The sequence below is a fragment of the Setaria italica genome, chromosome III (assembly GCF_000263155.2).
Source record: "Setaria italica strain Yugu1 chromosome III, Setaria_italica_v2.0, whole genome shotgun sequence".
In the NCBI taxonomy this organism is placed as follows: domain Eukaryota; kingdom Viridiplantae; phylum Streptophyta; class Magnoliopsida; order Poales; family Poaceae; genus Setaria; species Setaria italica.
Genome location: NC_028452.1, coordinates 18,573,817 through 18,589,871, shown reverse-complemented (window position 1 = coordinate 18,589,871; position 16,055 = coordinate 18,573,817). Strand labels below are relative to the sequence as shown.

The window sequence follows — 16,055 nt, the reverse complement described above, 5'->3', positions numbered from 1 at the left end:
TTTGGTTGCTTTACCATGGAGAACTTTTTCTCCCCTCTTCTAAATTTGGTGTCGAACGACCATTCTAAACTGTTCAGCGTTGGACTTTTCTTGTGGTGATGAGCAGGCAAAAGTTACTCTCAGCAAAGCAAAAACCAGAATTACTGAAACTGTTCCGCTGAAAGCGAGGTGCCGTTTGTCCAAGGGTGTGCTAAGCACAAGCCTTCAGTGGCCAGCTCGTTTACCAGATGCCCGGATCGACGAAACGCGTGAGTGCGGTCTCTGTAAAACTGCGCACTTTGGATGTATTTTGTCGATGGAACTGGAACTCCGGGCCGAAAAAGGTCCACGCGCTACGGCAACCGAACCGGCTCGCTTTCTTGCTCTCTTTCTTTTCTGGTTACGGTGTTTTAACAGGTCAGACATAAGGATGATGATCCAAATCAAGGTTACGTGGAGACACCGCGCTTGTTGCTGTTCCCCAAAACACTAGGGCAAACCCAAGTTTTGGCTGTGGTTAGCTAGTTTGGCATCCGTTGGGATCTTTTGTGTTAAATTTGGTTGGAAAATTACATACATCCTCCCTTATATATGCTACACAGTTGTTTTCTTGGTTGCTAACACACACCATTCCCTCCATTATTAGCTCAGTTTAGTTAGGCAAAACTTTTCCAACTTTACCAAGTTTAATTTAGAAAAAATATCAACATCTACAATATCAAATTAGTTTAATTGAATCCACCATGAAAATATATCTCGATAGTGCATTTATTTGGTATTGTAAATGTGATATTTTTAAGTAAACTTGTAAAATTTGATGGGTTTGACTTAAGACAATACTAAAGTGGTTATAATTTGAAAGGTATGGAGTAGTTTTTTTATTGTTGAATCTACACCCTGATACATAATTAAGTTGCTACAAAAAAACAATAATGTTTCATAGATCTCACCCAAAGTTCAGTTCCTATACGGAGTATGTGCTTGCCTTTTACCTTTATATGTATTTTACAGTAAGTGAATAAGTGATAGCCTTTTAAACTTAGAAATAGTCTTAGTATGAATTATCAGTTTATGTACCCTGTTAATTTCAATAGACATACATCTTAGCCTATAAAAAAATGGGTGTTTGCCGTTAGGGAGTTGTGGTTGTGGGATGTCAAAATTTGTGCATATTTTGGTTTTTTCACGAACAGGAAAAAAATAGTGTTGACCGTATTTTTAGTAAGACAAATCTTCCAACTGTCTATTCTTGCCTAATTAATGGAAGTTTCGAATCTACATCGTAGGAGCAGCCAATGGTCCTATTAATTTTTGCGGGGAGGGATCGCGCGGCGCTGTGCTGCAGCGACTCCGATTCGCATGCAGCGGGCGTTGCGGGGCTCCCCGTTAAAAAACTGAACGCGACGGTGGCGCACCGCACGGTGACCGCGCCCTGTTCGGCGGGATTTTCGCGGCCCAATGCCACACCGCGCGGTGGCCGCGGAAACAAACGGGGCCAATTCTGCAGTTGGTATTGCCGTCGCGGTCGCCTGGACCCGCCGCACGACGACCCCTGTCCCGTCGTGTGCCCGCCCCTGCTCCCTCGCTCGCCACACGGCGCGCCAGCTAGCCAGCCACCGAGCGCGTACGACGCCCACCACACCCCGCCCGGATCACCGCGCGACGCAGTCAAAGTACGCAGTCCTTTTCTCCCGGGTCGCGCCCCTGCACGGCCTACACGCATCATCACCCCCTCCCGATAACCGGCGGGCAACAGCTCACCCCCCTAGACGGCGTCAGCGTCATCGGAGGCGCGCCGGCGCGCGCTGGCTCGACGCCCTGCCGGCACCGCAAAGCGCAAGTACTCGGCCGTTGTCGGAGCCGCAGTGCGTTGCCGTGGCCCGTGGCCGAGCGCGTGCGGGCTGGCACGGTGGCACCAGTCCCCGCTCCGGCGGTGCCGGCTGCCGCTGTCTCGCCGGGCCTATGCTAGCTACTCCTCGAGTAATTAACGATCCGATGATGCGTTCGTGCGTGCGACCCGGTCTACGGTTTTTTTAGAGCAGAGGGAAAAAACCCTACTGGTTATATTATATTTAAAAGTTAAAAAGGGAACAAAAATTACGAAACGAAAAGAAGAAAATCAAAAAGATTACAATGTCTGCTCTAGTCATAAGGATATAGGGAGTTTCCAATCCTCTTTTACTCTAAGAATAACCTGAGTAAAAACTACTTTGAAGCGAATCAAACATAATTGCATGAGGAAGAGACCCTTTAAAAATCCATTCATTTCTAGCCATTCAAATGCTCCAACTCATGATGATGCACATGCAATGATGTTGATAATTTTCATAAAGAACTGCACCTGCAATTGAGTTCTAAAGCTTTCTAATATTGAATACGGCTCATCATAAAGATTTATGAACAGGCCGAGGTGAATCCAGCATTCCTGTGCAAAAGAGCAACCAAGCAGCAGATGAAATAAAGTTTCCTCGCTTCCATGCTGACATAGAACACAATCATATGAAGGAAGGAATATATTCTTCCTTCTAAGAATATTCTTTGTGTTGAGCCTATCTTTGAGAACCAACCAAAAAAAGATATGTTTGTTCTGACGACGTGACTTCCATAGCTATTTAAACACTTGGTGGACCTATCTATAGTGATGGCAGTAAACTTTTGATGATGAGAAAGAAAGGTTCCCCAAATATATGTCCACACATTTGGATCATTGTTTAAAGCCAGGTCTTCCAAACTGTGAGCGAGATGAACCAGTTGATCAAGAGCTTGAGCTAATAGAGGGAGATGGAACAATTGTTGTATTTCCATTATATCCTAAGATTTCTGAATTGAGATATGTTGCTTTTTGGTGAAGAATAAGAGATAAGGATATGCCTACTCTATCTTTCCATAGATTATTCCAAAGTAGACATATCTAACCATCATTATGAATTTGTCTAGCAACTTCAACACACCTCTCCACCAAAAAGAACCTTTCTTTACGTGATTTGGCAATTTTCCATTAGAATAGTATTTCTCCCACATCAGGTGTGCCCAAGAAATATCTTCTCTATTAAACAACTTATGAAAAATTTCAGAATCAAATCCTCGATCTCTTTTTTATTTTGGGTGGGTTGGGGGAAGGGGCCTGGGTATGGAGCCAAATCAAACCATCAGCTGGCTAGCTGGATTTGATTTCGATGTGACTCCCTGCCTGCCACGGAAGAGATCGTTGTTTCGTCGTCTCGTGCAGGCAGGCAAAGGCTCCCGTGTTGTCCGGAGACTGCTGCTCCGGCTGCGTCCGTCAACGGGGAAACAACACAACCGGCGGTTGTATGCGTCAAGCGGCTGACCCTGGGAATCTTGACGAAACATGGAAAAGAGAGGATGCTACTAGCAGCAGTGGCCTTGCTTTGCCTGGATCACGACCGAAGTAGTCTTGGTACCTGCACGTCCTGAACCATGGACTGGTTGTGTCATCATTGGCTTACGTACTCTCTTGTGTAAGCTCTGGGGCCTGTCTTTTTGTTTGTTTCGTGACATGAACAAGCCAGATCAGATTTGGCATTGAAAAAGAAGAATACGGGCATGGTCAAAACGCGGCCAGAAACATGGTATTTGACTATTTGGATTATCATGACCAAACCAAATATTTGGCAGTCCCAGAGAACAAAATGGTGTTGGGGTACCAATGATGTTTGTTATTATCACCCTATCAAATCTTAACAAAATTTTTAGTATGACGTGTGAGGTCTATATATATGCCCATATTTTTTTCATCAGAATCTATCAAATTAGATCCCAATTTGTTGAAAAAACATGAGGAATATTATAATGCAAACTAAGTGCAAATTGAATACATGAAAAATTCTCACTGAACAAATTAAAAAAGAAGGCGTGCCATCTACACAACAAAAAAAATATGTATTTTAGTTGCAATATAGTATGTGAGGTATAGTGGAATTTTAAGGAGAAACAAATAAAAAATGATTAAGGAGAATAAATTGGGCACATGTGTTTAAGAAAGTTGCACAATGACATACATTATTGCAATAAATATATGAGGTACATAAGAATATTAAACAGAATCGTTTCAAAAAAGAATATTAAACAGAAACAGATAAAGAATTTTGATTAAGGGGATCAAAGTCATAGATAAAATGAGAGCTACAAAGTATAATCCAGACGATAGCACCACATGGCGCGAACTACGCCAGCCGCACCTGTCCCTGATGTAGAGCAATGTGGTTGTAGAGAAATACGATAACTATCATTAGTGGGTTATATTTAATATATATATATATGCCAGTGTAGCATTTGAAGGTGCTTATGTGCGGGGTAGTGTTGAATTTGTTGGTATAAGATATGACAACCTAGTCCCTTACAAATACTCATAAAAGTAGTGTGTGCACTTTACAAGGATAAGTGTGCGTGAGCATTTGTGTCCGTATGACGTGTTTTAAAGTAAAATATTCTGCAATAACCACATCTATGTCGATAAAAGTGCACCAAAGTTTATTGGTCTAGCTCAATCATGAAGTTCCTCAAGGTTAATGGATATATATTTTCTTTTGAGAGGTAATTTGTATAAGACAGTTTGGCCGAGTGGTCTAAGGCGCCAGATTTAGGCTCTGGTCCGAAAGGGCGTGGGTTCAAATCCCACAGCTGTCAAATTTTATATAGTTCGTGAAGAAAGCAAGTATTTTTTTAACAAATCCTACATTTTCCTTCCTTCTTCCTGGCAGGTTTAATGTTTAAAAATCATGTGTTAGGGAACGTCGAGGTACATCATCTTGCAAAACGTAAACCCGGAACCATAGCTGCAATTTTCACATTAATGGTAATGCCTGGATCTTAGCCTATTTTCAGGTGATCGGATTTGACCACCCGATGGCTGTCCAGCAGTCGTGACTCGTGATCAAGCAAACACATTCATTTTCTTCGTCTGACAGCAGCTTCTTGTTTGCTCGCTTCGGCGCTCACTCTCCCGCCAAGTCCCCAACATCATCCCGACGCCGAGTCCTCTCTCCTCTGCCGCCGCCCTGCCGCGCGAACAGCTCCAATCAAGCTTCCCTTTTCCCGGCAACCGGTCCACCGACCGTCCTCTTCCGCCTGCTGCCGGCGGCAGCCACTCCGCCCGCCGTCTGCCTCCACCGCCGGTCATCCAGCCTCCTGTATCCCCGCTGGATTTTAAGATAAATAACACATTCTAAACCATGCCATCTAAATCGATGCCCAAAAACAATTCAAATTCAAATTTAAACGAAGAATAAAGACCCCTGGGCCAGCAGCCAGCGCCAGCTGCACGCCAGTGTACAACACTCATCATGCAAATAATGACTGCTCCGTTTCATTTTTTTTCCGCGTAGTGAGACAATCAGATTTTAGAGGACGCAGCTCAAACCAGAAATCAGGAATTAAATCATCATCAAAGCCCCCACAATCGCGTTGCGCGCCTTCCATATTCTCGCCACCATCAAACGCTTTCCATTCCGCGCATCGAGCTGTGTATAAAAACATCACGCTGCTGCGACGGTGCGGCAGGGCCGTGCCGTCTCCAGTCGTCTGATCCTGTATTGGTTGCAGCAAGCACACCTCCGTCGAAGCTACGTGGGTGCCGAGGGCTCCGCGGCTCCGATCCATGGCAATGTTGCCGAGAGGTTGGCTGATCATGCCTCTGCTGCTCCTGGCCGTGGTGGTCGCTGCCATGGCCGTGCCGACCGTGACATCGGCCGGCACGGAGGGGAAGCACCACGGAGGCCGCACCCATACGGCTGCGGCAGCCGCGCCGGCCGAGACGCCTTCCCATGGGCCGGCACCGGCGCCTGGCACGACGTCACCTCAGGTCGCGGAGGTGCCCGCCCCGTCTCCTGCGGCAGGGGAGCACAGTGACGGTGCAGCCGCCGTGCCGTTCGTGCGGCCGGCCGCTCTCCTGGCCGCCGCCGGCGTGGCCGCAGTGATGATGGTCTGAATTCGGCATCGATCGATATGAGTCTGGGATAGCAATTTTGCTGTTGGCTGTTGACAGTGCCAAATGTTTACCATTGCCCCTTCAACGCGTTCGTGTTTTTAATTGTATGTGATGTCTTATGGAGAATCTCCTTGTGTTAATCTTTGTTTGTGTTGGAGTACCTGCCATGCAATACAAGAGATGTCTTGTTGCACGCGTAGAGTTTCTCGTAGAAGATGAACACGGAAATGGATTCAGAAATCCCTATATAGGTTGTCAGTTGTCTGATCAGCTTCTGCTCTGGTGAAAGCATGCCTGCGTGCTTGATGCCCTGACCACCTCAACTTGTCAAGATCTCGACATATCAAAAGAGAAACATACAGTAGGCAGATTGCGTGAATGAAGCTAATTTGCTGCTCCCTCCGTTCCAAAGTCGTTTTGACATTTCTTGATTCCTAGATTCCTAACTTTTATTATGTATCTAAGTGTATATCTTGATGCATATCAAAATATGTTAATGTAAAAATGCTAAAACGACCTATAATTTGAAATGGAAGGACTACGTAAAAACATCCACACTAGCACGATGGCATAATAAAGTTGGTGCTCCAGGAATCAGTCAACCTGGGCAACCAAAGGAGTGACAAAAAAAAAATCAGATCCCACGTCTCAGTGACACAGGTAATCGGCACTCCAAAGGAGTGATAAAAAAAATCAGATCCCCGAAAAAAAATTCTTGAGTCTCTTTTGCATCAATAGATATCCGCGGCTGATAAATTTAAGTGACAAAAAAACTGGTACAGAAGTTTTCTCTGACTAATAATGCCTGAAGCATTGAGCTGACAGAAGTAACTATAAAGTGGCCACCTTTTATTATTCCTTGACATTCCTTCTTTGTTTTGGCAAGTAACATACAGTTAGCTACTATAACATTAAAGGTTAAAAGCATCAATGCGACCCTGTCGATACAATCTGCAGCGGAACCAGAAGGATAATCAAGCTCAAACTAGCTTCCAATTTCTTCCTGGACGATTTCTGCAGCAACATTCCTGACGCTCTCACGGAAGGCTACAAACCCTGAACCAGTTGTAAAGCCTGAACCATCAACATCTTGCTCCTCGATGAGATAGCTCTCAAACAATGTTGAATCATCTTTCGCTCCATGGATGAATGTAAGCTTTGGTGTTATACACCTATCCTGCTTCAATTTATTAATCGTTGTTCTCAACAGACCTGCATGGTATGTGACAGAAAAGCAGTTGGAATAAACAAGTATTGTGGTTCTATGCTCCCCCATAAGAAAAACTCAAAAAATCATTTTAATAACCACACTAAGAGCCTAATTTCTAATCACCCACTATACTGTCTCCAGCCCCAAACAATATTGCTTCAGGATTTAAGAAAAGTAAATCATATAGCATTATATAAGCACCACTTAAAACATGCCCAACCAAATGCAAAATGGTGGACTTACAATCTCGGGGTGGAGGAAAAGGAATTGAAGGATCAGCAGTTGATGAATAGTAAACAATAAGGTTGGTAAAAGCGTCCAGAAGGAATATTGGGCTCTCGCTCATGATTAGAGCAGCACGGCTTAAAGTGTGCCGTGGGAATGCTTGCTTGTCAGGTGAGGAATATGATATCAAAACTGGATATATAGCCTTAGCAAGAGAAGATGGCTCCAGTGCACTGCAAAAACAGTCAAAATCAATTTACGAATTTGAAATGAGGATATTTATTTACATCAATAGATGGCAAGGAAGAAGAAATCGTAGCAACAGGAATAATTTACAAAATTCTATTCTTTAAGTGAGAATTCTAATACATGAAATGTTTTAGATATTTGTTTCATAGAATAACAAATAATATTCTAACTAAATGAACACTATTTGAGCAAACATTAATCAAGTTTAGTATAATTAAAATTGCAAGAAAGAGAATGCAAATCCAAGCGTAACAATTTTAAAAAGGTTATGAACCTGAAAAGGCATTGTAAATATATCCTGTAATCTGGGTGTACGCCTTCTTCATGCAAGCGAAGAAGAGGACTTCTCAACAGTGCGAACACGAGTTGTGGTACCATTTGTAACTGTGGGCACTGCGAGAAGTCAATGTCGACGCTCGATAGTGGAGTTCGAGAATCAGAGCTAAGGGCCTGATTGTACCGGGCTGCAAGGAGGGCTAGCCAAGCATGCACTTGTTGTCTGCCTTCTCTAACCCCTTTATCCAAGGACTCTAAAATAACCTGGAGACAAGTGTATGAGAAAATATTGGTGAATGACCATGTGAAGTAATGAAAGGATACAGCTCAATCTTAAAAAAGAAAAAATAACATTTTTCCCTGCATTTTATCAAAGGTGTTCACTAGTGTACAGAGGTTTATATTAATCGATTTAACTTGACACCTTTTCTTGAAAACAAAACGTCCTGAAGATATAATGGCCAACAGAAGCGATAGAACCATATCAGCTCAAGAGAATCTTCCCCCTTTCCCATGCAAATTAATTCAATTATCCTGATATTGCATCACTTCTAATTCTATAAACATATACCACGATTAATCACTTCTGTTCATTTGGTACAAGCTGATTTTTTTTCTATTTCAATTCATCACTCGACTAATTCTAGAGGAAACAATGTACCCGATTCAAACAAAAAAATAGAGCTCAATTACTTTATGTAACTGGGAAAAATAAGGTTACCTTATGAACAAGAATATGCAGTACAACCTCTGGATCTACACTGTCATAAATTTCACTGATATTCCTAGCCGGACGGTACTGCAATGTTCTTATTCTCAAACGCCTCTTTAAACAAAACTTGTAACTGCAAAGATATAACATTAGAAGAAGACAAAAAAGCTGACGCACGACAGCAGCAAAATCAACATGGAAGAGGGAACAAATTAAATAAGGTTAATTTGAGTCACTTTATGGTAAATACGATAATTAGTTTAATCAAATATACATGCCGATATCTGATAGCACAAGACAAATGCAAGAAAAAAAGAAAGTTAACAGTTGAAAAATCTGAATATTAATTGATAGCACAAGAGTGAAGGCATATAACAAATTATATTGAATATATAATGGGAAATTGGGAATAGAACTGTGAAGTGAATTGAGCGATATGAAACTGTTGATACTCGATAGTCCCTGATCCATGCTATTGTATTATTAATGGTTTTAGCTTGATCAATAACTAGAGAAAATTCATGCTCGAGCTATCTTTCCTGCTGAATATAAACATAAGCACCAATTTATTGTCCCTTATGTACCTTGGAGATGATCGTGATTCATTGCCTGATGTTTCTTCAACAGGTTCAATCACACTGTACTGAAAAGCGATCTGTACAACAGCGGGATCTGTATGCCTGTAAGTGTAAATACAATATTTAACCACCACTAACAAGTACAACAGATAATCAAGTTAATAGGGTCCAGCAAGAGCAAAAGATTTTCGTATTATCATACAAGTAAAGCCTAACAATGTTTTGAGGAAAACTAGGGGTGCCTTTTGCAAATAGTTGCCATTTCCTACGGGTAAACAGCTAAAAAGCAACATTTCAACTGTGACATACTATGATGGTCACAGAAATTTGCTTCATCACATTGCTAACCTTCCAGGATATCTAACTTCACAACACAACAAACTAAAAAGTTAGCTGCAGTGAGAAAATTCTAATTCTGGTAGCTTCTTTCCCAGTTCCCACAGCAGCATTAATGGGAGGACCTGTGCTGGAATATGTTCTGCAAGAATCTTTACAGTTATCCAATTACTATATGAAGTAAATTGCACACTTGTACAGAAATATAGAAGACCAGAGGTTGTTTGCAACTCAGACAGCCAATGGGCTTTTTGCCTTCAAGGAGACAATAAAATATCTTCCTTTAACAAATACATCATTTAGTAGAAAGTAACCAACCATAGAGTAGTTCAAATACTATACCTGGAGAAACCGTCATTATGAGCAAAGTCAAAGTCATATGCATAAGTCGCAAATGAGTCACAACAGATGATGTGTTGCACATTTTCATATTGAGGGTCAGGGAAGAAATGTCCATACTGTGAGAATGACAGATGTGTTAGAACTGGCTACAAGTGTAGAAGGGTTTGAGTGAACATAAATAGCTTGACTGCTTACAGAATTGCCTGGTTCAAAATCTGAAGATGTTCTCAGCCTTAGAACACAACCAAATGCATATGGTCGGCTTAGCAAGCGGTATCTGTTAGTGGAAATAGCAAGAAAAGATAATTCACATTTATTCAGAAATTTGCATGTGGAATATTACGAATAGAACACGACAAAAACATTCATTCAATCAAGCATACATGTCTTGGGGAAGTGTTGAATCGTCAGTATTTGCATAGAGAAATAACGATCCACCGCTTTCAATACTCAAAAACTTCAGCGAAGCCAAATCGGTGTACTCATCAGTTACAGCAAATATGTCTATGCATACTCCTGCTTGAACAGCAACAGCTGCCTGTTTCAAATTTTCAAAAAGATCAACACATGGCAGAGACAGTGAAGTAATTCTTAACTTTTAAACTCATGCTTACCAGGTCTCTGTAGAAAGGTATCTGTTCAGGGAGCAATGCAAGGTCAGCATCTACCCCTTTACTAGCATATTGCTCCCCATATCTCCTGGTGTCTAACAGACCAGCTCCATAATCAGGAGCACCAGATAGAAAAGCAAACACCCGAGCTGCTCTCCATTTGACAATGGACAAATGTAAATTAGGCATAAAAATACTACTCCCTCCGTCCCAAATTACTATTCGTTTTGGCTTTTTTAGATACATAACTTTTGCTATATATCTAGACATAATATATATCTAGATGCATGTCAAAGACTATGTATCTAGAAAAGCCAAAACGAATAGTAATTTGGGACGGAGGGAGTAGGTACTAAATTGTCTACAAACATACATCTTATGAAAGAAATTATCTGGTCAGCATAAACACCAGATATGCAAAAGATATGCTAAGTATGTTGACCTACCCAAAGCAAAAGTAGAACCATATTCTGAACTTAGATAGTCAATTAAAGCAGACATGGCTGTTCCAAAGCCTCGTCCGCCAAGCAAAACAGTATCCTCTTCCTGCCCAGAAGCAGCACCTCGCTCCCATGAAGATGTAGGTCGCAGTATCTCCAGGGCAGCAGCAATTCGATCCTTGCACGTGTCAACCTGAAAATAAAATTATTTTACCATTAGACAATCAGTTCAGATTGTCTGAATCACTTTTTAGTTCAATTGATAATTTTGTAACATACTGGGGCCAAAAAAGAAAGAAGGGGCATGGCATCTTCAAGGGCAACAGGCAGACCATCTTCCTCTAAGTCTGGTGGAATAAAAACATTTTTCACAACTGGAATCGGCCCTTGGAGATCATACACCCCAATCTTGTGGCTGAATGTCATAAGCCCAAATAGGGAGCCCGGAATAAGAGCTGTTGTATGGTGAAAACCCGAATGAGGAAGAATCAAACTGAATTCACAAAACACAATAATTCAAGGAACCAAAACTCAGGAAGTTCAAAATGTTCAGAATTCTATACCTTCTAGGGCAGCCAGAAGCGAACTCTTGATGAGTTCCAGAAACTCCTCAGAACCTGAAGGTCAGACAATGCAACAATCAAGTCACAGATTACTCTATAGCTCATAACACAAGATCTATAGACTATTTGCCAACCCATAACAAAAGTTTGATCTATGCATGGTGAGCCATCACATATCCATAAATGTAAGCACATAATGTAGCTGTTTTGCTATTGTTTTGAAATAGAAACAAAAATGTGAATTGAGAAATATCCATTCATTTTATTATATTCTACTTAACCAGAAATTGCATTTCATTTTTCGATCTAGTTGGGTTCCTTTCTTGGTTATGAACCAGAATTGACATGTAAGGTAGCTTCCCAACACTGCAAAGGGCGGAAAGGAGGCATAGAATTCCATGATCGGGGACGGACTGAGCAAAAGGACTGGACTTACAAGCGAGATCCACTGCGGCCACATAAACAGGCCGCGCCTGCACGCCATCTCCTCCACCCTCCGCCTCATCCACTGCACGAATTCAATCCCCAAAGGTCAAACTTCATCCCACACCAGCCGGGCAGGCAGCTGCAAGTAGCAGTACCTGGGATCTCGAGGTCGACGAAAGAGGCGTTGAGCTCGGGGCACGCGTCGGGGCGCTGAAACCGGCGCGCGGTGTCGTCGTCGAATCCGTTGAGCGTGCCGCAGAGCGCGCAGGACCAGCCCCAGCGCTCCAGATCGCAGTGGCTGCTGAAGTAGGCCCAGCAGTGCTCGCAGCGCGGGACGCGGTCGCCGCCGGCGCCGGTGGTCGGGGGCTGTCCGCGCTCGTCGGCGGCGGCGAAGGGCGTCACAGCGACGCCCCACTGGACGGCGCACGACTCCAGCGCCTCCGGCGTGGCCGGGAAGCGGGACACCGTCGCGCGCACCGCCATAGCCGGCTGCAAGGGGGCTGAGCCCGAGCTTCCGGTTGGGCTCGCTCGGCGAGGTGGGGACGGGGCCACGGGGGCGACCAGCCGGAGGAGGCGAGAGGCGCGACTCGTCGAGTCGCGGCTGCTACGGTCTGTCTGACAGCCTTGGACGCGGAGATGGGATTCCTACGCTGGTCAGAGATGATCGTGATCGTTCATTTGCAATCCGACGATTGTTCTGGGCTTAAGCTACGTCACGACGGTAGCACAGAAATGTTTTATCTGAGCGTAACGGAAACAGACGAAAGAGTGACGTCATGGGGGAAGACGAATGGGCCCCATTTTGTTTCAGAAACTAGCCATTTATATGGAACCGGAAGGCCCAACATGATGGCTTATAAGAGATTCTTGATGGGCCTATAGCCCCGATCTCGCACGCGTGCGTGTGGCCCGCCCTTGTCCATTCATGCATAGCGGCGACCAGCCAGACTCTCTCTCTGTTTGGTTCAGGACCAAACCACGCCACCGGATCAAAGAGCATCTCCCTCGTTCCCCGATTCGACTAACATATTGCTCAAATCTAGTTCACCCTCTCACGTCACCCAGGTAATGACATATTTTTTTAGTATTTTTTTTAGAAAAAAATATATTTTACTCCCCTCACCTATTTACTTTGTCCACTTAACCCCCTAAGTAAAATTTAGCCTCACTTTACTCCCCCAAACTATTTTATTTGGTCCAATCTACTTGTTGACGCCAGATTTTGACACGTGTAAAATCGGCGTTAGAAGAAGAAAAGATCGGAAGATGCGGTGAGATACAAGGGCGACGATTGGAAATCAGCCGATTGCTGCTACAGTCAAGGATCGGCCATTTGATGCTTCAGTCGAGGATCGGCCGATTGATCCTTGGAGTTCCGCCTCGCCCGACCCCTGAGGCTTGGGGTCGGACGCGCCTGACCCCTCCAAAGGAGGATCTCCGCCTCGCCCGACCCCTGAGGCTGGGGGTCGGATGTGCCCGACCCCTCCAAAGGAGGATCTCCGCCTCGTCCGACCCTAGTGCCCAGGGTCGGGATGAGTTTGAGCCCTTGACGTGTGGGTCCTGATCGGTTACCTCCTTGCTAAAGAGTTGATTGGGCCGATGTGGGCTTAAAAAGGATTATGTAGATGAAGAGGAGGTCAGCCCGTGAAGCGCGTGAAGATAGTACGAATCGTACTTGTAAATATTCGTTTTCTGTTTAGATTTGGGGATAGAGTTCTAGTTGGATAAGAAGTTTTTCTGTTTAAAGTTAGAGATAGAGTTCTAGTCAGATAAGAAGTCGTTTGTACGGGGCTATAAATAGCCACCCTTATGGATCTGTAAAAAAATCAACTCAATACAACAAACTACTTTTTCCTCGTACTTACTTTCAAGCAGGCGACTTCACCAACACTTTTTCTCCTTTTTCACGAGTTCGTACGGATTGGCAGGGCTGCATCAACTTGATCTCCGGCTGATCTTGTAAGTTCCGTTTATCGAGTAATTTCTAAGCTTTAACTTCGGGCGTATCGCTGTCGTTTCGTTTAGATTTATTCACCAGTTATCGATATTTACTAGAATTCTAGGTTTTACCCGTTGTTCTAGTTTTATCACCAATTATCCAGCTTGGAATTAGAACCTTCGGCTTTATTATATCTTGTTACTTAATTTACCATCTTCCACATAGCCGATCGGATCTGTTCCTAGTGTTGCTACCTTAGCGTTGTTTAGATTACTCTAGTAGTTTTCTCTACAAACGTTACCTGGTAATCGGTTGCTTCATAGCCGATTCCCTTCATTACCGCAAATCGGCCGATTCGCTGATAAGCTTTCTCAAGATCGGAACCTTAGCCGATCGCAACCCCTGGGAACTGATACATTTATTTCCTTGCCAATCAACAGGTCAGATTGGCTGACACGCCGCGCGAACCGTACCAGGGCGATCACCCGAACAGGAGCGAAGCAGATTCTCCCGGGTCGTGTGTCTGACGTTGGGAATACAATCAGTGATTTCTAGCGCCAACACACTTTTGGCACGCCCGGTGGGACACATACAACCGCCACTATGTCGAAAGCTGTTGAAGTCTCCGAAAATAACGTCATCGAAGTGACAGAGGCAGATCTCAGGGACGACCAGAAGGAAGAACTAGAGAAGCAGACGGCATACTACCGGAAGGCATGCCTGCAGTCCTTCAGTCGCACCAGAAGCGGGGAGACTATCAAAAAGACTCTGTTTCCAACTCCCGGCCAGATCACAATCACCGAGGATTCGGACAAGATGTCCGAGATGGTTCAGCAATCCGTTTATCAAGCTTTCATCGATCAATCCCCGGTGCTTGCGAATACGGTGTACAATGCCGTCATCAGCTCCTTGGCTGGCGGAGTATCTCAAGGGTACAAGGGACCGGCATATGCACCGCCGATTTCACCAAACAAGGGTTATCCGAATTCGGCTTCTCAGCCGATCCAATTTCCAGTTGGGGGTTCAGGCGCTTCCTCATCATCGATCCCTATGGGGTTTACTGGCACACAACACCTCCAGCCACATCCCGTTCAGTTGTCCTATGCGCAGTTTCCTCCGGTTAATCCAGCGCCTTGGGGGGCACCATCAGCGACGGCCGTTCAGGATCAATCGGCCAATCAGGGAAGTCCCCAGTTCCAGGCGTCTTTCCAGGCAACCACTCGACCAACTATGCCGCCGTACCAGCCTGTCGCACCAGAGATGGGTAAAACAGCAGAGCTCGTACTATATGATGAAACGAGTGGCTCATTCAAATAGCCGACCCTGAATACACAGCCGGCTATAACACATCAAATGCTACATACTTTCACTCAGCATCAAGTCATCCCGCCGCCGATATACCAGCACGTACCAGTCCCTCAGCCGACGGTTTACCAGCAACAGCCAGACTGGTCGGCACGTATAGCAGAGGTGATTCAGGAACAATTCGGCTTGAAGCCGAAGGTGCAGACTTACACCTACAGGACACCGTACCCGTCTACGTACGACTTACTGCCGTTTCCCCATCGGTATAAAGTTCCTGACTTCACCAAGTTTTCGGGGATGGATGACACCTCAACTGTAGAACACGTGAACAGATTCATCATCCAATGCGGAGAGGCAGCAGCGCAAGATGCTCTACAGGTGCGGCTTTTCTCGTCGTCCTTGTCTGGGTCGGCCTTCCAGTGGTTCACAACCTTACCGCCCAACTCGATAATTACATGGGCCGATCTGGAGAGGCAGTTTCATAAATACTTCTATGCCGGGGTACATGAGATGAAGCAGTCCGATTTGACCAGCCTCAGGCAGAGAAGCGACGAGCCGATATCATCATATGTGTAGAGGTTTCGGGAAATCAGGAACAAATGCTATTCTCTAGCTCTGACTGACGCACAACTGGCTGATATAGCCTTTCAAGGTCTTCTGCCCCCATCAAAGAAAAGTACGCCTCACAGGAGTTTGAGAGCTTGAGCCAAATCGTCCACCGATTGTCTGGTCAAGAGGTACGTTCTTTCGATCCACGAAGGAACTTCCAGAAGAAGGTGGCATACTTAGAAGAGGTCGAGGCCGAAGAAGGTGCAGAAGTTGGTCTTGCAGAATGGGTTAAAGGGAAGAAACCGATATCATGTCCGTTCGGCAAGAAGGAGCCAGAAACGTTCGGCTTTGACACATCAAAGGCCGAT

General features: G+C 44.5%; 1 protein-coding gene and 1 non-coding gene across 2 annotated transcripts; one reads left to right on the top strand and one right to left on the bottom strand.

Moving 5' to 3' along the window:
• Positions 1-4,546: 4,546 nt before the first annotated feature.
• On the top strand, positions 4,547-4,626 carry TRNAL-UAG. The gene has a single exon. It is a non-coding gene; the product is annotated as a tRNA-Leu (tRNA).
• Positions 4,627-6,629: 2,003 nt separating this feature from the next.
• LOC101784151 (protein transport protein sec24) lies at positions 6,630-12,494 on the bottom strand. Its single transcript, XM_004961874.4, has 14 exons — positions 12,050-12,494; positions 11,905-11,976; positions 11,469-11,522; positions 11,185-11,360; positions 10,912-11,098; positions 10,469-10,614; positions 10,238-10,392; positions 10,050-10,131; positions 9,855-9,970; positions 9,183-9,278; positions 8,608-8,731; positions 7,885-8,150; positions 7,380-7,594; positions 6,630-7,138 (listed from the first exon to the last, which is right to left on the bottom strand). The coding sequence occupies exons 1-14, from the start codon at positions 12,375-12,377 to the stop codon at positions 6,912-6,914; spliced, it is 2,244 nt and encodes a 747-aa protein (XP_004961931.1). The 5' UTR covers positions 12,378-12,494; the 3' UTR covers positions 6,630-6,911.
• Positions 12,495-16,055: the final 3,561 nt, after the last annotated feature.

Excerpts from the sequence above, each read along its gene's own strand:
- LOC101784151 (XM_004961874.4), bottom strand. The coding sequence starts at position 12,377 with ATGGCGGTGCGCGCGACGGTGTCCCGCTTCCCGGCCACGCCGGAGGCG. Across the intron at positions 11,361-11,468 it reads GCTTCTGGCTGCCCTAGAAG|CTCTTATTCCGGGCTCCCTA; the intron begins GTATAGAATTCT and ends ACCATACAACAG. Across the intron at positions 9,971-10,049 it reads ATTTTGAACCAGGCAATTCT|TATGGACATTTCTTCCCTGA; the intron begins GTAAGCAGTCAA and ends TCATTCTCACAG.